The 26,513-nt window shown below is 42.0% G+C and overlaps 1 protein-coding gene across 2 annotated transcripts in view; it reads left to right on the forward strand.

Moving 5' to 3' along the window:
• The window catches only part of ME2 (malic enzyme 2), a 204,076-nt gene that overhangs the window by 62,296 nt on the left and 115,267 nt on the right, over positions 1-26,513 (forward strand). For both annotated transcript variants that reach the window (XM_053701109.1, XM_053701110.1), the window contains exons 3-5: positions 19,475-19,608; positions 21,067-21,216; positions 22,869-22,944. In XM_053701109.1, coding sequence (XP_053557084.1) covers positions 19,475-19,608; positions 21,067-21,216; positions 22,869-22,944 — 360 coding nt within the window. The remainder of the gene's footprint in view (positions 1-19,474; positions 19,609-21,066; positions 21,217-22,868; positions 22,945-26,513) is intronic.

Below are 26,513 nucleotides of genomic sequence, written 5' to 3' on the forward strand. Positions count from 1 at the left end.
CATATTTAAAAAATTGTTTCCTATGGTCGACCCCAGAAAGGACTTATGGCAGTCAGTCCCCAAGGTCGAGGGAGCGGTTTCTACTTTAAACAAACGCACCACTATTCCCATAGAGGATAGTTGTGCTTTCAAAGATCCTATGGATAAAAAATTAGAAGGTTTGCTTAAAAAGATGTTTGTTCAGCAGGGTTACCTTCTACAACCCATTTCATGCATTGTCCCTGTCACTACAGCCGCATATTTCTGGTTTGATGAACTGATTAAGGTGCTCGATAGTGACTCGCCTCCTTATGAGGAGATTATGGACAGAGTCAATGCTCTCAAATTGGCTAATTCTTTCACTCTTGACGCCTCTTTGCAATTGGCTAAGTTAGCGGCTAAGAATTCTGGGTTTGCTATTGTGGCGCGCAGAGCGCTTTGGTTGAAATCTTGGTCGGCTGATGCGTCTTCCAAGAACAAGCTACTAAACATTCCTTTCAAGGGGAAAACGCTGTTTGGTCCTGACTTGAAAGAGATTATCTCTGATATCACTGGGGGTAAGGGCCATGCCCTTCCTCAGGATCGGCCTTTCAAGGCAAAAAATAGACCTAATTTTCGTCCCTTTCGTAAAAACGGACCAGCCCAAGGTGCTACGTCCTCTAAGCAAGAAGGTAATACTTCTCAGGCCAAGCCAGCTTGGAGACCAATGCAAGGCTGGAACAAGGGAAAGCAGGCTAAGAAACCTGCCACTGCTACCAAGACAGCATGAAATATCGGCCCCCGATCCGGGACCGGATCTGGTGGGGGGCAGACTCTCTCTCTTCGCTCAGGCTTGGGCAAGAGATGTTCTGGATCCTTGGGCGCTAGAAATAGTCTCCCAGGGTTATCTTCTGGAATTCAAGGGACTTCCCCCAAGGGGAAGGTTCCACAGGTCTCAGTTGTCTTCAGACCACATAAAAAGACAGGCGTTCTTACTTTGCGTAGAAGACCTGTTAAAAATGGGAGTGATTCATCCTGTTCCATTGAGAGAACAAGGGATGGGGTTCTACTCCAATCTGTTCATAGTTCCCAAAAAAGAGGGAACATTCAGACCAATCCTAGATCTCAAGATCTTAAACAAATTTCTCAAGGTCCCATCTTTCAAGATGGAAACCATTCGAACTATCCTTCCTTCCATCCAGGAAGGTCAATTCATGACCACGGTGGATTTAAAGGATGCGTATCTACATATTCCTATCCACAAGGAACATCATCGGTTCCTAAGGTTTGCATTCCTGGACAAACATTACCAGTTCGTGGCGCTTCCTTTCGGATTAGCCACTGCTCCAAGGATTTTCACAAAGGTACTAGGGTCCCTTCTAGCTGTGCTAAGACCAAGGGGCATTGCAGTAGTACCTTACCTGGACGACATTCTGATTCAAGCGTCGTCCCTCCCTCGAGCAAAGGCTCACACGGACATCGTCCTGGCCTTTCTCAGATCGCACGGCTGGAAAGTGAACGTGGAAAAGACTTCTCTATCCCCGTCAACAAGGGTTCCCTTCTTGGGAACAATTATAGACTCCTCAGAAATGAGGATTTTTCTAACAGAGGCCAGAAAGACAAAGCTCCTGGACTCTTGTCGAATACTTCATTCCGTTCCTCTTCCTTCCGTAGCTCAGTGCATGGAAGTGATCGGGTTGATGGTAGCGGCAATGGACATAGTTCCTTTTGCGCGCATTCATCTAAGACCGTTACAACTGTGCATGCTCAGTCAGTGGAATGGGGACTATATAGACTTGTCTCCAAAGATACAAGTAAATCAGAGGACCAGAGACTCACTCCGTTGGTGGCTGTCCCTGGACAACCTGTCACGAGGGATGACATTCCACAGACCAGAGTGGGTCATTGTCACGACCGACGCCAGTCTGATGGGCTGGGGCGCGGTCTGGGGATCCCTGAAAGCTCAGGGTCTTTGGTCTCGGGAAGAATCTCTTCTACCGATAAATATTCTGGAACTGAGAGCGATATTCAATGCTCTCAAGGCTTGGCCTCAGCTAGCGAGGACCAAGTTCATACGGTTTCAATCAGACAACATGACGACTGTTGCGTATATCAACCATCAGGGGGGAACAAGGAGTTCCCTAGCGATGGAAGAAGTGACCAAGATCATTCTATGGGCGGAGTCTCACTCCTGCCACCTGTCTGCTATCCACATCCCGGGAGTGGAAAATTGGGAAGCGGATTTTCTGAGTCGTCAGACATTGCATCCGGGGGAGTGGGAACTCCATCCGGAAATCTTTGCCCAAGTCACTCAACTTTGGGGCATTCCAGACATGGATCTGATGGCCTCTCGTCAGAACTTCAAAGTTCCTTGCTACGGGTCCAGATCCAGGGATCCCAAGGCGGCTCTAGTGGATGCACTAGTAGCACCTTGGACCTTCAAACTAGCTTATGTGTTCCCGCCGTTTCCTCTCATCCCCAGGCTGGTAGCCAGGATCAATCAGGAGAGGGCGTCGGTGATCTTGATAGCTCCTGCGTGGCCACGCAGGACTTGGTATGCAGATCTGGTGAATATGTCATCGGCTCCACCTTGGAAGCTACCTTTGAGACGAGACCTTCTTGTTCAGGGTCCGTTCGAACATCCGAATCTGGTTTCACTCCAGCTGACTGCTTGGAGATTGAACGCTTGATTTTATCGAAGCGAGGTTTCTCAGATTCTGTTATCGATACTCTTGTTCAGGCCAGAAAGCCTGTAACTAGAAAGATTTACCATAAAATTTGGAAAAAATATATCTGTTGGTGTGAATCTAAAGGATTCCCTTGGGACAAGGTTAAGATTCCTAGGATTCTATCCTTCCTTCAAGAAGGATTGGAAAAAGGATTATCGGCAAGTTCCCTGAAGGGACAGATTTCTGCCTTGTCGGTGTTACTTCACAAAAAACTGGCAGCTGTGCCAGATGTTCAAGCCTTTGTTCAGGCTCTGGTTAGAATCAAGCCTGTTTACAAACCTTTGACTCCTCCTTGGAGTCTCAATTTAGTTCTTTCAGTTCTTCAGGGGGTCCCGTTTGAACCCTTACATTCCGTTGATATTAAGTTATTATCTTGGAAAGTTTTGTTTTTAGTTGCAATTTCTTCTGCTAGAAGAGTTTCAGAATTATCTGCTCTACAGTGTTCTCCTCCTTATCTGGTGTTCCATGCAGATAAGGTGGTTTTACGTACTAAACCTGGTTTTCTTCCAAAAGTTGTTTCTAACAAAAACATTAACCAGGAGATTATCGTACCTTCTCTGTGTCCGAAACCAGTTTCAAAGAAGGAACGCTTGTTGCACAATTTGGATGTTGTTCGCGCTCTAAAATTCTATTTAGATGCTACAAAGGATTTTAGACAAACATCTTCCCTGTTTGTTGTTTATTCAGGTAAAAGGAGAGGTCAAAAAGCAACTTCTACCTCTCTCTCTTTTTGGATTAAAAGCATCATCAGATTGGCTTACGAGACTGCCGGACGGCAGCCTCCCGAAAGAATCACGGCTCATTCCACTAGGGCTGTGGCTTCCACATGGGCCTTCAAGAACGAGGCTTCTGTTGATCAGATATGTAGGGCAGCGACTTGGTCTTCACTGCACACTTTTACCAAATTTTACAAGTTTGATACTTTTGCTTCTTCTGAGGCTATTTTTGGGAGAAAGGTTTTGCAAGCCGTGGTGCCTTCCATTTAGGTGACCTGATTTGCTCCCTCCCTTCATCCGTGTCCTAAAGCTTTGGTATTGGTTCCCACAAGTAAGGATGACGCCGTGGACCGGACACACCTATGTTGGAGAAAACAGAATTTATGTTTACCTGATAAATTTCTTTCTCCAACGGTGTGTCCGGTCCACGGCCCGCCCTGGTTTTTTAATCAGGTCTGATAATTTATTTTCTTTAACTACAGTCACCACGGTACCATATGGTTTCTCCTATGCTATTATTCCTCCTTAACGTCGGTCGAATGACTGGGGTAGGCGGAGCCTAGGAGGGATCATGTGACCAGCTTTGCTGGGCTCTTTGCCATTTCCTGTTGGGGAAGAGAATATCCCACAAGTAAGGATGACGCCGTGGACCGGACACACCGTTGGAGAAAGAAATTTATCAGGTAAACATAAATTCTGTTATTGTTGTGAATCCAAAGGTTACTCTTGGAGTAAGGTTAGGATTCCTAGGATATTGTCTTTTCTACAAGAAAGTTTAGAAAAGGGTTTATCTGCTAGTTCATTAAAGGGACAGATCTCAGCTCTGTCCATTCTGTTACACAAACGTCTGTCAGAAGTTCCTGACGTCCAGGCTTTTTGTCAGGCTTTGGCCAGGATTAAGCCTGTGTTTAAAACTGTTGCTCCACCATGGAGTTTAAACCTTGTTCTTAATGTTTTACAGGGCGTTCCGTTTGAACCCCTTCATTCCATTGATATAAAGTTGTTATCTTGGAAAGTTCTATTTTTAATGGCTATTTCCTCGGCTCGAAGAGTCTCTGAATTATCAGCCTTACATTGTGATTCTCCTTATTTGATTTTTCATTCAGATAAGGTAGTCCTGCGTACTAAACCTGGGTTCTTACCTAAGGTAGTTACTAACAGGAATATCAATCAAGAGATTGTTGTTCCTTCTTTATGCCCAAATCCTTCTTCAAAGAAGGAACGTCTACTGCACAACCTGGATGTAGTCCGTGCTCTAAAATTTTACTTACAGGCAACTAAGGAATTTCGACAAACGTCTTCTCTGTTTGTCATTTACTCTGGGCAGAGGAGAGGTCAAAAAGCTTCCGCTACCTCTCTTTCTTTTTGGCTTCGTAGCATAATTCGTTTAGCTTATGAGACTGCTGGACAGCAGCCTCCTGAAAGAATTACAGCTCATTCTACCAGAGCTGTGGCTTCCACTTGGGCCTTCAAGAATGAGGCCTCTGTTGAACAGATTTGCAAGGCTGCAACTTGGTCTTCGCTTCATACTTTTTCCAAATTTTACAAATTTGACACTTTTGCTTCATCGGAGGCTATTTTTGGGAGAAAGGTTCTTCAGGCAGTGGTTCCTTCTGTATAAAGAGCCTGCCTATCCCTCCCGTCATCCGTGTACTTTTGCTTTGGTATTGGTATCCCAGAAGTAATGATGACCCGTGGACTGATCACACTTAACAGAAGAAAACATAATTTATGCTTACCTGATAAATTCCTTTCTTCTGTAGTGTGATCAGTCCACGGCCCGCCCTGTTTTTAAGGCAGGTAAATATTTTTTCATTTATACTCCAGTCACCACTTCACCCTTGGCTTTTCCTTTCTCGTTGGTCCTTGGTCGAATGACTGGGAGTGACGTAGAGGGGAGGAGCTATATGCAGCTCTGCTGGGTGAATCCTCTTGCACTTCCTGTTGGGGAGGAGTAATATCCCAGAAGTAATGATGAACCGTGGACTGATCACACTACAGAAGAAAGGAATTTATCAGGTAAGCATAAATTATGTTTTTTAATTTCTTCAAGCAAGAGTTTTTTGTTTTAAATGGTACCGGTGTGTGCTATTTACTCTCAGGCAGCAGATGGATGAAGACTTCTGCCTGGAGAAAATGAGGATCTTAGCATTTGTAACTAAGATCCAGTGCAGTTCCCACAGAGGCTGAGGGGTACATGAAACTTCAGTGTGAGGAACGTTTTCATGCTATACAGCAGTGAGGTATGTTCAGTAATTTTTTCTGGAGAGACTGTGTATTTCAGAAAGGCTGACAGTATCCCCATGAGGGTAAGGGTAAGCAGTAATCCTAAGAGCTATAGAAAGGCATTACTAAGCTTACATAAGGGGCTATTAAAAATGGTTGACACAGAGTTTTTGAATGTTTGTGGGCAAACGTTTGATGAACTGGGAGTGCAGTTAACGTTTTGTGGGCAATAACGCTTTTTGGGCATCTTTATTGAGGGTACACTTGGCTTCTTTTTTGGGTCTCAGAAACCACATGGCTAGTTTAAAATAGCTCTGGTGCGGTTCTTTGAGGCTGTAGAGACATCGAGGGAGATGGGCAGGACCTAATTTCGCGCCTCAGATGCGCAGTTGTTTTCACTCAGCAAGCTCCAACTCCTGAGGGCCCTTGTGGATGTTTTGGGCCAAATTGAAGCTTTAACCCCATATTTTCAATCCCTGAGGGCAGGTAGGCACCACAGCAGGGCTGTGGCAAGGTGCTGGGGGTGTTTTTTTCCGGATTTAGGCCTTATTTCAATCCGGTTTGCACAATAAAGGGTTAAATGTTAAATTTTCTTGTGGGGCAAACATAACTACACTACTGTCAAAAATTTGAAAAATTTGGTGCATTTTATAGCAGTTTTGTATGCTTTTTCTTCTGTTATGTGTGATCAGTCCACGGGTCATCATTACTTCTGGGATATAACTCCTCCCCAACAGGAAATGCAAGAGGATTCACCCAGCAGAGCTGCATATAGCTCCTCCCCTCTACGTCACTCCCAGTCATTCTCTTGCACCCAACGACTAGATAGGATGTGTGAGAGGACTATGGTGATTATACTTAGTTTTTATAACTTCAATCAAAAGTTTGTTATTTTACAATAGCACCGGAGCGTGTTATTGCCTCTCTGGCAGAGTTTGAAGAAGAATCTACCAGAGTTTTTACTATGATTTTAACCGGAGTAGTTAAGATCATATTGCTGTTTCTCGGCCATCTGAGGGAGGTAAAAGCTTCAGATCAGGGGACAGCGGGCAGATGAATCTGCATTGAGGTATGTAGCAGTTTTTATTTTCTGAATGGAATTGATGAGAAAATCCTGCCATACCGTTATAATGACATGTATGTATACTCTACACTTCAGTATTCTGGGGATGGTATTTCACTGGAATTACTCTGTTAAAAGTACATTAAACCTTTGAATAGGTATTTATTATGTTAAACGTTTTTGCTGGAATGTAGAATCGTTTGCATTTTCTGAGGTACTGAGTGAATAAATGTTTGGGCATTATTTTTCCACTTGGCAGTTGCTTGTTTTAATTGTGACAGTTTCGTTTCTCTCTCACTGCTGTGTGTGAGGGGGAGGGGCCGTTTTTGGCGCTCTTTGCTACGCATCAAAAATTTCCAGTCAGTTACTCTTGTATTTCCTGCATGATCCGGTTCATCTCTAACAGAACTCAGGGGTCTTCAAACTTCTTTGGAGGGAGGTAGATTCTCTCAGCAGAGCTGTGAGACTTATATATTGACTGTGATTAAAAACGTTGCTCTGTAATTTTTATGTTTCAAATTTAATTATTGTTACTTTACTAAGGGGAACAAACCTTTGCTAAAAGTTGTGTTGTTTTTAAGGATTGATGCTATAACTGTTTTTCAGTTCATTATTTCAACTGTCATTTAATCGTTTAGTGCTTCTTTGAGGCACAGTACGTTTTTGTTAAATAAGATTGTAACCAAGTTGCAAGTTTATTGCTAGTGTGTTAAACATGTCTGATTCAGAGGAAGATACCTGTGTCATTTGTTCCAATGCCAAGGTGGAGCCCAATAGAAATTTATGTACTAACTGTATTGATGCTACTTTAAATAAAAGCCAATCTGTACAAATTGAACAAATTTCACCAAACAGCGAGGGGAGAGTTATGCCGACTAACTCGCCTCACGTGTCAGTACCTGCATCTCCCGCCCGGGAGGTGCGTGATATTGTGGCGCCTAGTACATCTGGGCGGCCATTACAGATAACATTACAAGATATGGCTACTGTTATGACTGAAGTTTTGGCTAAATTACCAGAACTAAGAGGCAAGCGTGATCACTCTGGGGTGAGAACAGAGTGCGCTGATAATACTAGGGCCATGTCTGATACTGCGTCACAGCTTGCAGAGCATGAGGACGGAGAGCTTCATTCTGTGGGTGACGGTTCTGATCCAAACAGATTGGATTCAGATATTTCAAATTTTAAATTTAAATTGGAGAACCTCCGTGTATTACTAGGGGAGGTTTTAGCGGCTCTTAATGATTGTAACACTGTTGCAATACCAGAGAAATTGTGTAGGTTGGATAAATACTTTGCGGTACCGGCGAGTACTGACGTTTTTCCTATACCTAAGAGACTAACTGAAATTGTTACTAAGGAGTGGGATAGACCCGGTGTGCCGTTCTCACCCCCTCCAATATTTAGAAAGATGTTTCCAATAGACGCCACCACACGGGACTTATGGCAAACGGTCCCTAAGGTGGAGGGAGCAGTTTCTACTTTAGCTAAGCGTACCACTATCCCGGTGGAGGATAGCTGTGCTTTTTCAGATCCAATGGATAAAAAATTAGAGGGTTACCTTAAGAAAATGTTTGTTCAACAAGGTTTTATATTGCAACCCCTTGCATGCATCGCGCCGATTACGGCTGCGGCAGCATTTTGGATTGAGTCTCTGGAAGAGAACCTTAGTTCAGCTACGCTGGACGACATTACGGACAGGCTTAGGGTCCTTAAACTAGCTAATTCATTCATTTCGGAGGCCGTAGTACATTTAACCAAACTTACGGCTAAGAACTCAGGATTCGCCATTCAGGCACGTAGGGCGCTGTGGCTAAAATCCTGGTCAGCTGATGTAACTTCTAAGTCCAAATTACTTAATATACCTTTCAAGGGGCAAACTTTATTTGGGCCCGGTTTGAAAGAAATTATCGCTGACATTACAGGAGGTAAGGGCCACGCCCTGCCTCAAGACAAAGCCAAAGCTAAGGCTAGACAGTCTAATTTTCGTCCCTTTCGGAATTTCAAAGCAGGAGCAGCACCAACTTCCACTGCACCAAAACAGGAAGGAGCTGTTGCTCGTTACAGACAAGGCTGGAAACCTAACCAGTCCTGGAACAAGGGCAAGCAGGCCAGGAAACCTGCTGCTGCCCCAAAGACAGCATGAACCGAGGGCCCCCGATCCGGGACCGGATCTAGTGGGGGGCAGACTCTCTCTCTTCGCCCAGGCTTGGGCAAGAGATGTTCAGGATCCCTGGGCGCTAGAGATCATATCTCAGGGATACCTTCTAGACTTCAAATTCTCTCCCCCAAGAGGGAGATTTCATCTGTCAAGGTTGTCAGCAAACCAGATAAAGAAAGAAGCGTTTCTACGCTGTGTACAAGATCTGTTATTAATGGGAGTGATCCATCCGGTTCCGCGGTCGGAACAAGGACAAGGGTTTTACTCAAACCTGTTTGTGGTTCCCAAAAAAGAGGGAACTTTCAGGCCAATCTTGGATTTAAAGATCCTAAACAAATTCCTAAGAGTTCCATCGTTCAAAATGGAAACTATTCTGACAATCTTACCCATGATCCAAAAGGGTCAGTACATGACCACAGTGGATTTAAAGGATGCTTACCTTCACATACCGATTCACAAAGATCATTACCGGTATCTAAGGTTTGCCTTCTTAGACAGGCATTACCAGTTTGTAGCTCTTCCATTCGGATTGGCTACGGCTCCAAGAATCTTCACAAAGGTTCTGGGTGCCCTTCTGGCGGTACTAAGACCGCGAGGAATTTCGGTAGCTCCGTACCTAGACGACATTCTGATACAAGCTTCAAGCTTTCAAACTGCCAAGTCTCATACAGAGTTAGTTCTGGCATTTCTAAGGTCGCATGGATGGAAAGTGAACGAAAAGAAAAGTTCTCTCTTTCCCCTCACAAGAGTTCCATTCTTGGGGACTCTTATAGATTCTGTAGAAATGAAGATTTATCTGACAGAAGACAGATTAACAAAGCTTCTAAATGCATGCCGTGTCCTTCATTCCATTCAACTCCCGTCAGTAGCTCAATGCATGGAGGTGATCGGCTTAATGGTAGCAGCAATGGACATAGTACCCTTTGCACGTCTACATCTCAGACCGCTGCAATTGTGCATGCTGAGTCAGTGGAATGGGGATTACTCAGACTTGTCCCCTACTCTGAATCTGGATCAAGAGACCAGAAACTCTCTTCTATGGTGGCTTTCTCGGCCACATCTGTCCAGGGGGAGGCCATTCAGCAGGCCGGACTGGACAATTGTAACAACAGACGCCAGCCTACTAGGTTGGGGCGCTGTCTGGAATTCTCTGAAGGCTCAGGGACAATGGAATCAGGAGGAAAGTCTCCTGCCAATAAACATTCTGGAATTGAGAGCAGTTCTCAATGCCCTTCTGGCTTGGCCCCAGTTAAAAACTCGGGGGTTCATCAGGTTTCAGTCGGACAACATCACGACTGTAGCTTACATCAACCATCAAGGAGGGACAAGAAGCTCCCTAGCAATGATGGAAGTATCAAAGATAATTTGCTGGGCAGAGTCTCACTCTTGCCACCTGTCAGCAATCCACATCCCGGGAGTGGAGAACTGGGAGGCGGATTTCTTGAGTCGCCAGACTTTTCATCCGGGGGAGTGGGAACTTCATCCGGAGGTCTTTGCCCAAATACTTCGACGTTGGGGCAAACCAGAGATAGATCTCATGGCGTCTCGCCAGAACGCCAAACTTCCTCGCTACGGGTCCAGATCCAGGGATCCGGGAGCGGTTCTGATAGATGCTTTGACAGCACCTTGGAACTTCGGGATGGCTTATGTGTTTCCACCCTTCCCGCTGCTTCCTCGATTGATTGCCAAAATCAAACAGGAGAGAGCATCAGTGATTCTAATAGCGCCTGCATGGCCACGCAGGACTTGGTATGCAGATCTAGTGGACATGTCATCCTGTCCGCCTTGGTCTCTACCTCTAAGACAGGACCTTCTGATACAGGGTCCATTCAAACATCAAAATCTAACTTCTCTGAAGCTGACTGCTTGGAAATTGAACGCTTGATTTTATCAAAACGTGGTTTTTCTGAGTCGGTTATTGATACCCTGATACAGGCTAGGAAGCCTGTTACCAGAAGGATTTACCACAAGATATGGCGTAAATACCTATACTGGTGCGAATCCAAAGGTTACTCCTGGAGTAAGGTTAGGATTCCTAGGATATTGTCCTTTCTACAAGAAGGTTTAGAAAAGGGTTTATCGGCTAGCTCATTAAAGGGACAGATCTCAGCTCTGTCCATCTTGTTACACAGGCGTCTGTCAGAAAATCCAGACGTCCAGGCCTTTTGTCAGGCTTTAGCTAGGATCAAGCCTGTGTTTAAAACTGTTGCTCCGCCATGGAGTTTAAACCTTGTTCTTAACGTTCTACAAGGAGTTCCGTTTGAACCCCTTCATTCCATTGATATAAAGTTGTTATCTTGGAAAGTGTTATTTTTAATGGCTATTTCTTCGGCTCGGAGAGTCTCTGAGTTATCAGCTTTACATTGTGATTCTCCTTATTTGATTTTTCATTCAGATAAGGTAGTTCTGCGTACAAAACCTGGGTTCTTACCTAAGGTAGTCACTAACAGGAACATCAATCAAGAGATCGTGGTGCCTTCCCTGTGCCCGAATCCTTCTTCAAAGAAGGAACGTCTTCTACACAATCTGGATGTAGTTCGTGCCCTCAAGTTCTACTTGCAGGCAACTAAGGATTTTCGACAAACGTCTTCCCTGTTTGTCGTGTACTCTGGTCAGAGGAGAGGTCATAAGGCTTCGGCTACCTCTCTCTCCTTCTGGCTTCGTAGCATAATTCGTTTAGCCTATGAGACTGCTGGACAGCAGCCTCCTGAAAGAATTACAGCTCATTCTACTAGAGCTGTGGCTTCCACTTGGGCCTTTAAGAATGAGGCCTCTGTTGAACAGATTTGCAAGGCTGCAACTTGGTCTTCGCTTCATACTTTTTCCAAATTTTACAAATTTGACACTTTTGCTTCTTCGGAGGCTATTTTTGGGAGAAAGGTTCTTCAGGCAGTGGTTCCTTCTGTATAATGAGCCTGCCTATCCCTCCCGTCATCCGTGTACTTTTGCTTTGGTATTGGTATCCCAGAAGTAATGATGACCCGTGGACTGATCACACATAACAGAAGAAAACATAATTTATGCTTACCTGATAAATTCCTTTCTTCTGTTGTGTGATCAGTCCACGGCCCGCCCTGTTTTTTAAGGCAGGTAAATATCTTTTAAATTGTACTCCAGTCACCACTTCACCCTTGGTTTCTCCTTTCTCGTTGATTCTTGGTCGAATGACTGGGAGTGACGTAGAGGGGAGGAGCTATATGCAGCTCTGCTGGGTGAATCCTCTTGCATTTCCTGTTGGGGAGGAGTTATATCCCAGAAGTAATGATGACCCGTGGACTGATCACACAACAGAAGAAAGGAATTTATCAGGTAAGCATAAATTATGTTTTTTTTTCTCTTAAAGGCGCAGTACCGTTTTTTAAGATTATTTTTTTTCACTAAATAAAGTGTTTTCATGCTTGTTTGTAGTTATTACTAGCCTGTTCAACATTGAGGAAGTCATTGTTCAATATGTTTAGAAGCCATTGTGGAACCCCCACTTAGAATGTGTCCCTCATGCACTGAAAGGTCAATAAATTGCAAAGAACATATTTTAGCTACTAAAAGTATGTCGCAGGATGATTCTCAGTCAGAAGGGAATCAGGTTATGCCATCTAATTCTGCCCAAGTGTCACAACCATTTAACGCCCGCACAAGCGACGCCAAGTACTTCTAGTGCGTCTAATTCTTTCACCCTGCAAGATATGGCCGAAGTTATGAATACTACCCTCACAGAGGTTTTATCTAAGCTGCCTGGGTTGCAGGGGAAGCGCAGTAGGTCTGGTGTGAGAACAAATGCTGAGCCCTCTGACGCTTTATTAGCCATATCCGATGTACCCTCATAATGTTCTGAGTTGGGGGTGAGGGATTTGCTGTCTGAGGGAGAGATTTCTGATTCAGGAAAGATGTTCCCTCAGACAGACTCAGATATGACAGCTTTTAAATTTAAACTAGAACACCTCCGCTTATTGCTCAGGGAGGTTTTAGCGACTCTGGATGATTGTGACACTATTGTAGTTCCAGAGAAATTGTGTAAAATGGACAGATTTCTAGAGGTTCCTGCCTACACTGATGTTTTTCCGGTCATTAAGAGGATTTCGGACATTGTTACTAAGGAGTGCGATAGACCAGGTATTCTGTTCGCTCCTTCACCTACTTTTAAGAAAATGTTTCCCATATCAGACACCATGCGGGACTCATGGGAGACGGTCCCTAAGGTGGAGGGAGCTATTTCTACCCTGGCTAAGCGTACAACTATACCTATTGAGGACAGTTGTGCTTTCAGAGATCCTATGGATAAAAAATTAGAGGGTCTCCTAAAGAAAATATTTGTTCATCAGGGTTTTCTTCTCCAACCTATAGCGTGCATTGTTCCTGTAACTACTGCAGCTGCTTTTTGGTTCGAGGCTCTGGAGGAGGCTCTTCAGGTTGAGACCCCATTAGATGATATTCTGGATAGAATTAGGGCTCTCAAGCTAGCTAATTCTTTCATTACAGATGCCGCTTTTTGAACTGGCTAAATTAGCGGCAAAGAATTCAGGTTTTGCCATTTTATCGCGTAGAGCGTTATAGCTTAAGTCCTGGTCTGCTGATGTGTCATCAAAATCTAAGCTTTTAGCCATCCCTTTCAAGGGTAAGACCCTATTCGGGCCTGAACTGAAAGAGATCATTTCAGACATCACTGGAGGGAAAGGCCATGCCCTTCCTCAGGATAAGACAAATAAGATGAGGACCAAACAAAATAATTTTCGTTCCTTTCGAAACTTCAAAGGTGGTCCCTCTACCTCTTCCCCTGCTGCAAAACAAGAGGGGAATTTTGCTCAATCCAAGTCAGTCTGGAGACCTAACCAGACTTGGAACAAAGGTAAACAGGCCAAGAAGCCCGCTGCTGCCACCAAGACAGCATGCTGGGGTAGCCCCCAATCCGGGACCGGATCTAGTAGGGGGCAGACTTTCTCTCTTTGCTCAAGCTTGGGCAAGAGACGTTCAGGACTCCTGGGCTTTAGAAATCGTAACCAAGGGGTATCTTCTAGATTTCAAAGATTCTCCTCCAAGGGGGAGATTCCATCTTTCTCAATTGTCTGCAAACCAGACAAAAAGAGAGGCGTTCTTATGCTGTGTAGAAGACCTATATACCATGGGAGTGATCCGCCCAGTTCCCAAAGCAGAACAGGGGCAGGGATTTTACTCCAATCTGTTTGTGGTTCCCAAAAAAGAGGGAACCTTCAGACCAATTTTGGATCTCAAGATCCTAAACAAATTCCTCAAAGTCCCATCCTTCAAGATGGAGACCATTCAGACTATTTTACCAATGATCCAGGAGGGTCAATATATGACCACCGTGGACTTAAAGGATGCGTATCTACACATCCCTATCCACAAAGATCATCGCCAGTTCCTCAGGTTCGCCTTTCTGGACAAGCATTACCAGTTTGTGGCTCTTCCCTTCGGGTTGGCCACAGCTCCCAGAATTTTCACAAAGGTGCTAGGGTCCCTTCTGGCGGTTCTAAGGCCGCGGGGCATAGCAGTGGCGCCTTATCTGGACGATATCTTAATTCAGGCGTCGACTTGCCAACTAGCCAAGTCTCACACGGACATCGTGTTGGCTTTTCTAAGATCTCACGGGTGGAAGGTGAACGTAAAAAAAGAGTTCACTTATCCCTCTCACAAGAGTTCCATTCCTGGGAACTCTGATAGATTTGATGGACATGAAAATTTTTCTGACGGAGGTCAGGAAATCAAAAATTTTAACCACCTGCCGAGCTCTTCATTCCATTCCTTGGCCGTCAGTGGCTCAGTTTATGGAGGTAATCGGACTAATGGTAGCGGCAATGGACATAGTTCTGTTTGCTCGCTTACATCTCAGACCACTGCAACTATGCATGCTCAAACAGTGGAATGGAGATTATGCAGATTTATCTCCTCAGATAAATCTGGATCAAGAGACCAGAGACTCTCTTCTTTGTTGGTTGTCACAGGATCATCTGTCCCAGGGAATGTGTTTCCGCAGGCCAGCGTGGGTCATAGTGACGACGGACACCAGCCTATTGGGCTGGGGTGCAGTCTGGAATTCCATGAAAGCATAGGGTTTGTGGACTCAGGAGGAGGCTCTCCTCCCGATAAATATTCTAGAACTGAGAGCGATATTCAACGCGCTTCAGTCGTGGCCTCAGCTGGCTTCGGCCAGATTCATAAGATTCCAGTCGGACAATATCACGACTGTAGCATATATCAATCATCAGGGGGGAACAAAGAGTTCTCTAGCGATGATAGAGGTTACCAAAATAATTCGATGGGCAGAGACTCACTCTTGCCATCTATCTGCAATCTATATCCCAGGAGTGGAGAACTGGGAAGTGGATTTCTAAGTCGTCAGACTTTTCATCCGGGGGAGTGGGAACTCCATCCGGAGGTGTTTGCACAATTGATTCTGCAATGGGGCACACCAGAATTGGATCTGATGTCATCTCGTCAGAACGCCAAACTTCCTTGTTACGGGTCCAGGTCAAGGGATCCTCAGGCAGTACTGATAGATGCTCTAGCAGTACCCTGGTCGTTCAACCTGGCTTATGTGTTTCCACCATTTCCTCTCCTTCCTCGTTTGATTGCCATAATCAAACAGGAGAGAGCTTTGGTGATTTTGATAGCACCTGCGTGGCCACGCAAGACTTGGTATGCAGACCTGGTGGACATGTCATCTCTTCCACCATGGACTCTGCCACTGAGACAGGACCTTCTGATTTCAAGGTCCGTTCCAGAATCCAAATCTAGTTTCTCTGGGGCTGACTGCTTGGAGATTGAACGCTTGATTTTATCCAAGCGGAGTTTCTCTGAGTCGGTCATAGATACCTTGATTCAGGCTTGAAAGCCTGTCACCAGGAAAATTTATCACAAGATATGGCGTTAATATCTTTATTGGTGCGAATCCAAAGGCTACTCATGGAGTAAGATCAGGATTCCTAGGATTTTGTCCTTTCTCCAAGAAGGATTGGAGAAGGGGCTATCAGCTAGTTCCTTAAAGCGACAGATATCTGCTTTATCAATTCTACTGCACAAGCGTCTGGCAGATGTTCCAGACGTTCAGTCGTTCTGTCAGTCTTTAGTTAGAATCAAGCCTGTGTTTGAACCTGTTGCTCCGCCATGGAGTTTGAATTTAGTTCTTAAAGTTCTTCAAGGGGTTCCGTTTGAACCTATGCATTCCATAGATATTAAGCTTCTATCTTGGAAAGTTCTGTTTTTAGTTGCTATCCCTTCGGCTCAAAGAGTTTCTGAACTATCTGCATTGCAATGCAACTCGCCTTATCTTGTTTTCCATGCTGATAAGGTGGTTTTGCGTACCAAACCTGGATTCCTTCCTAAGGTTGTTACTAATAGGAATATCAATCAGGAAATTGTTGTTCCTTCCTCTAAGAAGGAGCGTCTGTTGCACAACTTGGACGTGGTTCATGCTTTGAAGTTTTACTTGCAAGCAACCAAAGATTTCCCTCAAACATCTTCTTTGTTTGTTGTCTATTCTGGAAAACGTAGAGGTCAAAAAGCTACAGCTACCTCTCTTTCTTTTTGGCTGAAAAGCATCATCCGTTTGGCATACGAGACTGCTGGACAGCAGCCTCCTGAAAGGATTACAGCTCACTCTACTAGAGCGGTGGCTTCCACATGGGCTTTTAAAAATGATGCTTCTGTTGAACAGATTTGTAAGGCTGCGACTTGGTCTTCGCTTCATACCTTTTACAAATTTTACAAATTTGATACTTTTGCTTCTTCGGAGGCTATTTTTGGGAGAAAAGTTCTTCAAGCAGTGGTGCATTCTGTTTAACCATCTGTCTTGTCCCTCCCGTTCATCCGTGTCCTGTAGCTTTGGTATTGTATCCTACAAAGGATGAATCTGTGGACTCGTCGTACCTTATAGAAGAAAAGTAAATTTATGCGTACCTGATAATTAATTTCTTCTATGGTACGACGAGTCCACGGCCTGCCCTGTCATTTTAAGACAGATTATATTTTTTTATTTTAAACTTCAGTCACCTCTGCACCTTTTTAGTTTCTCCTTTTTCTTCCTGTACCTTCGGTCGAATGACTGGGGGATGGAGCTAAGGGAGGAGCTATATAGACATCTCTGCTGTGGTGCTCTTTGCCACTTCCTGTTAGCAGGAGGATAATATACCACAAGTAAAGGATGAATCCGTGGACTCGTCGTACCATAGAAGAAATTAATTTATCAGGTAAGCATAAATTTACTTTTTCCCGCCACAGGCAGTCCTTCTGTACTCACTCCATGCAGGTTAATAGTGTCAGATTTATCCAGTGCCGCTGCATGGACCTAGTTTGCATTTAGGCTATACTCCCTGTACTAGCACTGTTGTAGAGAGTGGGGTGGCCATCTCCATGCCTTGTATATTATCGTTGCACTGATGATGAATATGCCTGAGCGCCATTTTAGCTGCTGTAGCGATGCACAGATCAGTGCTGTTTCCTCCCGCGGGTAGACTGTTTCACGCTCTCCGCTGCGTAATTGGTGGATCAGTTTTCATACGAGGATTATCGACTACAATCACTTCGACCTTGTTAAATTTAGTCTAGCCACCTAGTTTTAGCACTATGTTATACATCACGATGTGCCAATATCTTTTTTTTCTGGCATCACAGTGGAGTTCTGACACGAACTCTGTCTAGACAATATTTAATTTTGATCTAGTGTGGATCGTACAGGTTTAAGAGAGAACTAAAGAAAATATGTTTACGTATATCACTATTTCTCTGTGCAATATGTTTGTGGAGGTATTTTATGACAGACCCTCACACAAATTTTCTAGTTCATTGGATATCTGAGCCGGTAGGATGTTTGTTGCGGCTCAGCCTGACAGTCCTGGATGTGTGTCACTTTTTTTTTAATTTATTTTTTTATTTATTTTTTAAATCTATTATGTAGATGATATCTCTATATAGAAATGTTTTCTCTGCACTGAATGACACCTAGTGGCTATCGTATATGCCACTCCCTGTGCAGATTGTGCATTTATCATGTTCAGTGGACTTTATTAATGTGACCTAATGGGTCAAACTGTTTTCAGAACTATTAAGGATGTCATCTGTTCCTTCGTGGATCTCTTGGGGTAGAGTTGTGGTTACCCTGTCTGCTTTGCTAACAGGAGGCAAAGAGTTTAACGGTTGCCTCTGGGGCCAGACCTTCTAGTGAAAGGTCTTCTATCATCCTCGATACTTTGATCGGCTAGTATTTGTCTCAGGAGTTTCCTGAGACCATGACCTATTTTTCCTTCTCGGACGCTAGTCTGTTCCTCGTCGTATTTATCTTACAATATAAGTGTGGAATTCCTTGCCTTGGGGGAAGGTTTCCGCATATACAGCAGTTATTTCTGGATGATCTGGAGAAGTGCCTATCGACTTCCTAGTTTTACCAACCACCCTGGTGGTGGTCAGGCTATTTCTAGGATTAGCCCTGTTTTTCATCTCGCTTCTCCTCCATTGAGCCTTATCGAAGTCAAATGTGTCCTGTTCATCTTCTTTAAAGAAAGATCCTTTCAGGATTTGGATGTGTTAGTGTGTTACCGTTCTGCCTGTCTTTGCTTCTTTGGACAGAAGGCTTCAGTTGTTTGTTTTTCCTTATGGCTTCTCAGAATCTGTGCTGCAACTTCTATCTCTAATTCAGCTCATATTGCCTGTGCGGTACCTTTTTCTTGGACTTTGTCAAATAAAGTATCTATTGTACAGATTCTTAGGTCTGCTACATGTTTCTCTCTTCTAGAGATGTATAGTTTTTGTCTCAGCTGAGATATCTGTTGGGAGTAGGATTTTTCTAGAGGTAGTGCCTTGTTAGGACTGCCTTCTCTACCTCCGTCCCTATCATTCGTGTTTTCCTCAGCTTGGGTATTGATTTCCCATAGGTAATGAATGTTTTGGTGGATCCTCACTGCCATTAGAAGGAAAATAAAATTTATGCTTGCTTGATTAATTTCCTTCGTGGCAGTGAGGGTCTACGAACCCGCCCTGATTTGGTGTAGTAGTGGCAGTCTGGGCACCTCTGTACCCCTTCTTATCGCTCTACTTTTCCTTATCCTCAGCTTGAATTACTTAGAAGTGTGAGGGATATTTCAATGTTCTTTTGTGGTGTCTTTGCCTCCTCCTGGTGGCCAGGATAAATATTTCCCACAGGTAATGAATGTTTTTATGGACCCTCCTTGCCGAGAAGGAAATTTTAATTTTTATCAAGTAAGCATAAATTTTAATTTAGCACGTTATAGTCCTCTATGCTAAAGAGCATTAATAGCAATTTTTTTTTATGGTTTTAAAATAAAAAAATATAAAAAATTACTGCACAGTAAGGTGTTTCACAATGGCACAGAGTGGGCGGGGTAGTGGGCGTGGTGTGGGTGATGGGCGGAATCAGAAGTGGCGAGTAACTTGTAACTTTTCGGCTTGGCTAGTAGCGTGGGACTAGGATTTTTGTTTTTCTCTCCAGGAAAATGTCATATTGCCAAAGCGGTTTTAGACAATGGGAGTTCATTTCACAGGAACAACTGCATATGCCTTGTTTTCTTTTAGTTTAGGGACGTGTGACATTGTCGTGCATATTAAAAACACTGTTTAGTCTGGGGGAAACTAACAATAATGTTTGTTTTTTTAGGGAATGGCATTCACCCTGCCAGAACGGCAAATCCTGGGTCTACAGGGTCTCTTACCCTCCAAAATAGAAACTCAGGACATACAAGCTGCACGTTTTCACAAGAACTTACGCAAGATGGACGACCCCCTGGAAAAGTACTGCTTTAATAGTTTACACTCTCTATAATTGGAAGACTGTATAAGTAATATATATTGTTCCTGATATGGTAACAGACAGTTATCCAGTGTCTGGGATCCTTATTTTGTTAGTATGTAAAGACAGTATCTTGTGCGTTGAAAATGTGGGTTTTTCTCCTTCCTCATTATTATATGCCCCTAGATTATATTGATATTAATGCTCAGTATATTACAGTGTGGTGTGTTATTATTAATAATGTTTATTTGAGAAATGCTGTCAAATTCTGTTGCATTTTTCTCTTTCTTCATTATTATATGCCCCTAGATTATATTGATATTAAAACACAGTATATTGCAGGGCAGTGTGTGATTATTATTGATAATGTTTATTTGGGAAATGCTGTCAAAATCGCACACAATTAATTTTAGCTTTAATAGTGGCTTAAATTGTATCCGTTTGGGGAGTAACACTGCGCTAGATATTAAAGTGAATTAGGTTAAGGTTTTTTTTTTCTTCTTTTCATTACTAGAAATGCTTTTTGTTAAGGTTTTATTTTACCTTTACCTTTTAAGTTGTAGTTGGAACTTAATTTTTTTATCATGATATATTTCTATATCCCATTAATTCCCTCTGCACAATTTAGCTCAATTCCTTGTTTTGCACAGTATCTTTAATTATTCCCCCTCCATCCTTTTGTATTTCTTGTGAGGTTGCTATTGTGCAATAAAAACAATAGTGTAACACTAGGGATTGGCGAATGTGTTTATATTCAAATTTGAATGTTAGAACGAATGTTATTGTAGAAATTCGATTTACATAATAGAATGTTGATAAGAACGAATATTCTTAAAAATTCTATTATCGAAGGTTATTTACAGTTTTCGAATATTACATTTATAAAAGTTGTAGACTAGAAATACTATTTAGAATTCAAATGCTACATTGAATTTGAATGTAACATTCAAATTTGAATATTACATTTATACAACAAAGTTGTAGACTAGAAATGCTATTTCGAATTTGAATGTCACATTCGAATATTACATTTATTAAACACGTATTAGACTAGAAATACTAATGTGACTTTCGAATTTAGCATTCGAATATTATATTTATAAAACATAGTATACATTTTATACAACACAGTTGTAGACTAGAAATACTACTTTGAATTTTAATGTCACATTCGAATTTGAATATTACATTTCGAAATTGAATGAATACATAGCTAAACATTCTATCATTCGAACTGATATTTTCCAATTTTATTGAAAAATTCGAAAACGAAAATAGAATGTTATATAAACATTCGGAATTCGATTCAAACGAATGTATCAAAATTTGTTTTAAATTTTGAATTTTTAGAAACATTCGCCCATCCCTATGTAAAACCCTGTGAATAAAATGCACAATATTGTACATTGATATAATTAGCCTTAGTCAGTATATTTTTAGTTTTGCTTTCTGTCTTCTAGATACATCTATGTAATGGGAATTCAGGAACGGAATGAGAAGTTGTTCTATAGGATACTGCAAGATGACATTGAGAGACTGATGCCCATTGTATACACACCAACTGTTGGCCTTGCCTGCTCACAATATGGGCACATATTTAGAAGACCGAAGTAAGTGAATCCTGTCAAACCTAAAGCTTTAAAGGGATGTAAAGAATGTGTGTTTAACCTCTTCATACAAAGCCCTCAACTGCACTGCTCCCCCTACATTTCAGACCTTGTCTCCAGATACTCTTCCTCCCGTCCCCTTCGCTCTGCTCACGATCTCCTACTCTCCTCCTCTCGTTACTTCCTCACATTCCCGTTTACAGGACTTCTCCAGACTGGCTTCCATCTTGTGGAACTCCCTGCCTCGCTCCACAAGACTCTACCCTAGTTTTAACAGCTCTCTAAAGACTGTACTATTCAGGGATGCATGCAACCTACACTAACCTTTTCTAACTCCATTGCTTTCTTGTTGGACCCCTTAGAATGTAAGCCTATGAGCCCAGCTGTTTGTAGATCGCCTTCATAAGAGCTGACTACAACTCTCGGCAGGGCCCTCTACCCATTTGATCCCTGTAAATGTTATCTTGTATACCACCTATGCTTATAGCGCTGTGGAATCTTTTGGCGCTCTACAAATACATGATGATGATAATAGGACTTAAAGTGACAAGATACACAAATGTTAAAGTGCTTGAAAGTGATGCAGCATAGCTGTAAAAAGCTGACTAGAAAATATCACCTGAATATCTCTGTGAAAAAGGAAGATATTCACACCCCACTATAAAGAGACTTTAAGCAGCCTGTCGGGATACTTGTCCCAGGACTTGCAAGGGAGTGTGCATCTGTTATGTGCAGGCACAGTCATGTTATTTTCCTATTCAGTTTAAGTAAGTTTACTATGAAATCTCATGAGATTTTACTGAAATCACATGAGGTCACAGCAAAGACAAAGCATTACCTCAGCACTGCTGATTTACTAGTGTGTGTGTTTTGTTTTTTTTGTTGTTTTTTTTTCCCAACTTGCAACAAGTATAACTGTTCACACAGCACTTACTGGTGATCTGAGGAAGTTTTGAGGTAAAATATCTTCCTTTTTTACATAGAGATATTCAGGTGATATTTTCTTGTCTGCTTTTTACAGTTATACTGCATCAGTTTCAACTGATTTTAGTGAGGGGGCGTATTTTGTGCTAGGCAAACAAGCCACTCGCCTAGGGAGGCCGATATATATATTTTTTTTGGGGGGGCAGCACTTTTTGAGTCTCACTGCACACACACTCACCATTAACACACACACGCGCGCACACACACACACACACACACACACACACACACACACATATATAACCACACATGCACTTGAACATTTACTTTAGAAATGGCATGAGAAAAAAAGTCACGCTACACCCTCACTAAGAAATATTATGGCCAAAAAAGACCTAAAACCTGGGGGTGGGGGCAGCAGAATTTTTAGTGCCTAGGGCAGCACAAAACCTAAAACACTCAACTGGATTTTGCATCCGAGTATAATGTCCCTTTAAGCACACAGTTCTGTAGTAACAGTGCAAAAATATAATGCTCCAACATATGTGCTTTTTTAATATAACATCTCCTATTATTCCTTGTTATATAAACAGAATGTACCGTTTTTGTAATAAACGCTTATAAAAATGCATCATTTTGGTTTATGCGGAAAAGGTGTGTGATGTGGTTTCATATAACATTGTGTGTAGTAATCGTTTTTATTTAACTAACTCTTTGTTTTCCTATTTCAGGGGGGTATTTATTTCCATATTAGACAAAGGGCACATTAAAGCTATTCTGGAAAATTGGCCGGAAACTGATGTGAAGGTAACAGTAGAAATTGTACATTTTTCTTCAAAGTAATCCCCAAAAAAATCAAACCTGAAGATGGTAAAAGTTTTTCATTTAAAGGGACTTTAACGTTAAAATGAAACTTCCATGATTCAGATAGGTAATAGAAGTAAACCGGAAAGTTGGTTAAAATTGTATGCTGTAACTTGCTTTCTTCTTTTGGTATCCTTTGTTAAAAAGCATACCTAGGTAGGGCCAGGAGGAGCAGCAATGCACGACTGGGAGGCACAACATGCTTTTGTGTATATATTTTATTTCTATATTGTCTGTAACAACTCTTCAGATGAGGACTTTTAAGACCTAAAGAAGCTTGTTTTGCCTTCAGCATCTTGGAGAAAGGTGACCGCTCTCAGTAGGCTTTACAGGGCAAATGCAATCTCTAGGGTTCTAATCGTTTCACAAACAGCACAGTGTTGCAAAATGTAAAATATGCTTAAAAAAATTATAAAACTAGTTTTTTTTTTTAGGTCTTTTCCTCACCAATGTTAGAAACTGAATGAAAATTAAATGGATGGGAAACCCACATTTTTTTCTTTCATGATTCAGATACAGGATGCAACTTTCTAATTTTACTCAATTTTTCTTTGTTCTCTTGGTATCTTTATTTAAAAAGGCATCAATGTAAGCTTAGGAGCCGGCCCATTTCTTTCATGTAATTAGCAAGAGTCCATGAGCTAGTGACGTATGGGATATACATTCCTACCAGGAGGGGCAAAGTTTCCCAAACCTTAAAATGCCTATAAATACACCCCTCACCACACCCACAATTCAGTTTTACAAACTTTGCCTCCTATGGAGGTGGTGAAGTAAGTTTGTGCTAGATTCTACGTTGATATGCGCTCCGCAGCAAGTTGGAGCCCGGTTTTCCTCTCAGCGTGCAGTGAATGTCAGAGGGATGTGAAGAGAGTATTGCCTATTGAATGCAGTGATCTCCTTCTACGGGGTCTATTTCATAAGGTTCTCTGTTATCGGTCGTAGAGATTCATCTCTTACCTCCCTTTTCAGATCGACGATATACTCTTATATTTACCATTACCTCTACTGATTCTCGTTTCAGTACTGGTTTGGCTTTCTACAAACATGTAGATGAGTGTCCTGGGGTAAGTAAGTCTTATTTTTTGTGACACTCTAAGCTATGGTTGGGCACTTTATTTATAAAGTTCTAAATATATGTATTCAAACATTTATTTGCCTTGACTCAGAATGTTCAACTTTCCTTATTTTCAGACAGTCAGTTTCATATTTGGGATTATGCATTGAATTATCATATTTTTCTTACCTCAAAAATTTGACTTTTTTCCCTGTGGGCTGTTAGGCTCGCGGGGGCTGAAAATGCTTCATTTTATTGCGTCATTCTTGGCGCGGACTTTTTTGGCGCAAAAATTCTTTTCCGTTTCCGGCGTCATACGTGTCGCCGGAAGTTGCGTCATTTTTTGACGTTATTTTGCGCCAAAAATGTCGGCGTTCCGGATGTGGCGTCATTTTTGGCGCCAAAAGCATTTAGGCGCCAAATAATGTGGGCGTCTTATTTGGCGCTAAAAAATATGGGCGTCGCTTTTGTCTCCACATTATTTCAGTCTCATTTTTCATTTGCTTCTGGTTGCTAGAAGCTTGATATTTGGCATTTTTTCCCATTCCTGAAACTGTCTTATAAGGAATTTGATCTATTTTGCTTTATATGTTGTTTTTTCTCTTACATATTGCAAGATGTCTCACGTTGCATCTGAGCCAGAAGATACTACAGGAAAACCACTGCCTGCTGGATCTACCAAAGCTAAGTGTATCTGCTGTAAACTTTTGGTAGCTATTCCTCCAGCTGTTGTTTGTAATAATTGTCATGACAAACTTGTTAAAGCAGATAATATTTCCTTTAGTGATGTACCATTGTCTGTTGCAGTTCCCTCAACATCTAAGGTGCAGAATGTTCCTGATAACATGAGATTTTGTTTCTGAATCCATAAAGAAGGCTTTGTCTGTTATTTCTCCTTCTAGTAAACGTAAAAAGTCTTTTAAATCTTCTCTCTCTACAGATGAATTTTTAAATGAACACCATCATTCTGATTCTTTGGACTCTTCTGGTTCAGAGGATTCTATCTCAGAGATTGATGCTGATAAATCTTCATATTTATTTAAGATGGAATTTATTCGCTCTTTACTTAAAGAAGTACTAATTGCTTTAGAAATAGAGGATTCTAGTCCTCTTGATACTAATACTATACGTTTGGATAAGGTTTTTAAAGCTCCTGCGGTTATTCCAGAAGTCTTTCCTGTTCCTAATGCTATTTCTGCAGTAATTTCCAAGGAATGGGATAAATTGGGTAATTCATTTACTCCTTCTAAACGTTTTAAGCAATTATATCCTGTTCCGCCTGACAGGTTAGAATTTTGGGACAAAATCCCTAAAGTTGATGGGGCTATTTCTACCCTTGCTAAACGTACTACCATTCCTACGTCAGATGGTACCTCGTTTAAGGATCCTTTAGATAGAAAAATTGAATCTTTTCTAAGAAAAGCTTATCTATGTTCAGGTAATCTTCTTAGACCTGCTATATCATTGGCTAATGTTGCTGCAGCTTCAACTTTTTGGTTGGAAACTCTAGCGCAACAAGTATCAAATCGTGATTCTCATGATATTATTATTCTTCTCCAGCATGCTAATAATTTTATCTGTGATGCCATTTTTGATATTATTAGAGTTGATGTTAGGTTTATGTCTCTGGCTATCTTAGCCAGAAGAGCTTTATGGCTTAAGACCTGGAATGCTGATATGGCTTCTAAATCAACTCTACTTTCCATTTCTTTCCAGGGAAACAAATTATTTGGTTCTCAGTTGGATTCTATTATTTCAACTGTTACTGGTGGGAAAGGAACTTTTTTACCACAGGATAAAAAATCTAAAGGTAAAAACAGGGCTAACAATCGTTTTCGTTCCTTTCGTTTCAACAAAGAACAAAAGCCTGATCCTTCGTCCTCAGGAGCAGTTTCAGTTTGGAAACCATCTCCAGTCTGGAATAAATCCAAACCTGCTAGAAAGGCAAAGCCTGCTTCTAAGTTCACATGAAGGTACGGCCCTCATTCCAGTTCAGCTGGTAGGGGGCAGGTTACGTTTTTTCAAAGAAATTTGGATCAATTCTGTTCACAATCTTTGGATTCAGAACATTGTTTCAGAAGGGTACAGAATTGGTTTCAAGATGAGACCTCCTACAAAGAGATTTTTTCTTTCCCGTGTCCCAGTAAATCCAGTGAAAGCTCAAGCATTTCTGAATTGTGTTTCAGATCTAGAGTTGGCTGGAGTAATTATGCCAGTTCCAGTTCCGGAACAGGGGATGGGGTTTTATTCAAATCTCTTCATTGTACCAAAGAAGGAGAATTCCTTCAGACCAGTTCTGGATCTAAAATTATTGAATCGTTATGTAAGGATACCAACGTTCAAGATGGTAACTGTAAGGACTATATTGCCTTTTGTTCAGCAAGGGAATTATATGTCCACAATAGATTTACAGGATGCATATCTGCATATTCCGATTCATCCAGATCATTATCAG

Source organism: Bombina bombina, chromosome 2 (assembly GCF_027579735.1).
Source record: "Bombina bombina isolate aBomBom1 chromosome 2, aBomBom1.pri, whole genome shotgun sequence".
NCBI classification, from domain to species: domain Eukaryota; kingdom Metazoa; phylum Chordata; class Amphibia; order Anura; family Bombinatoridae; genus Bombina; species Bombina bombina.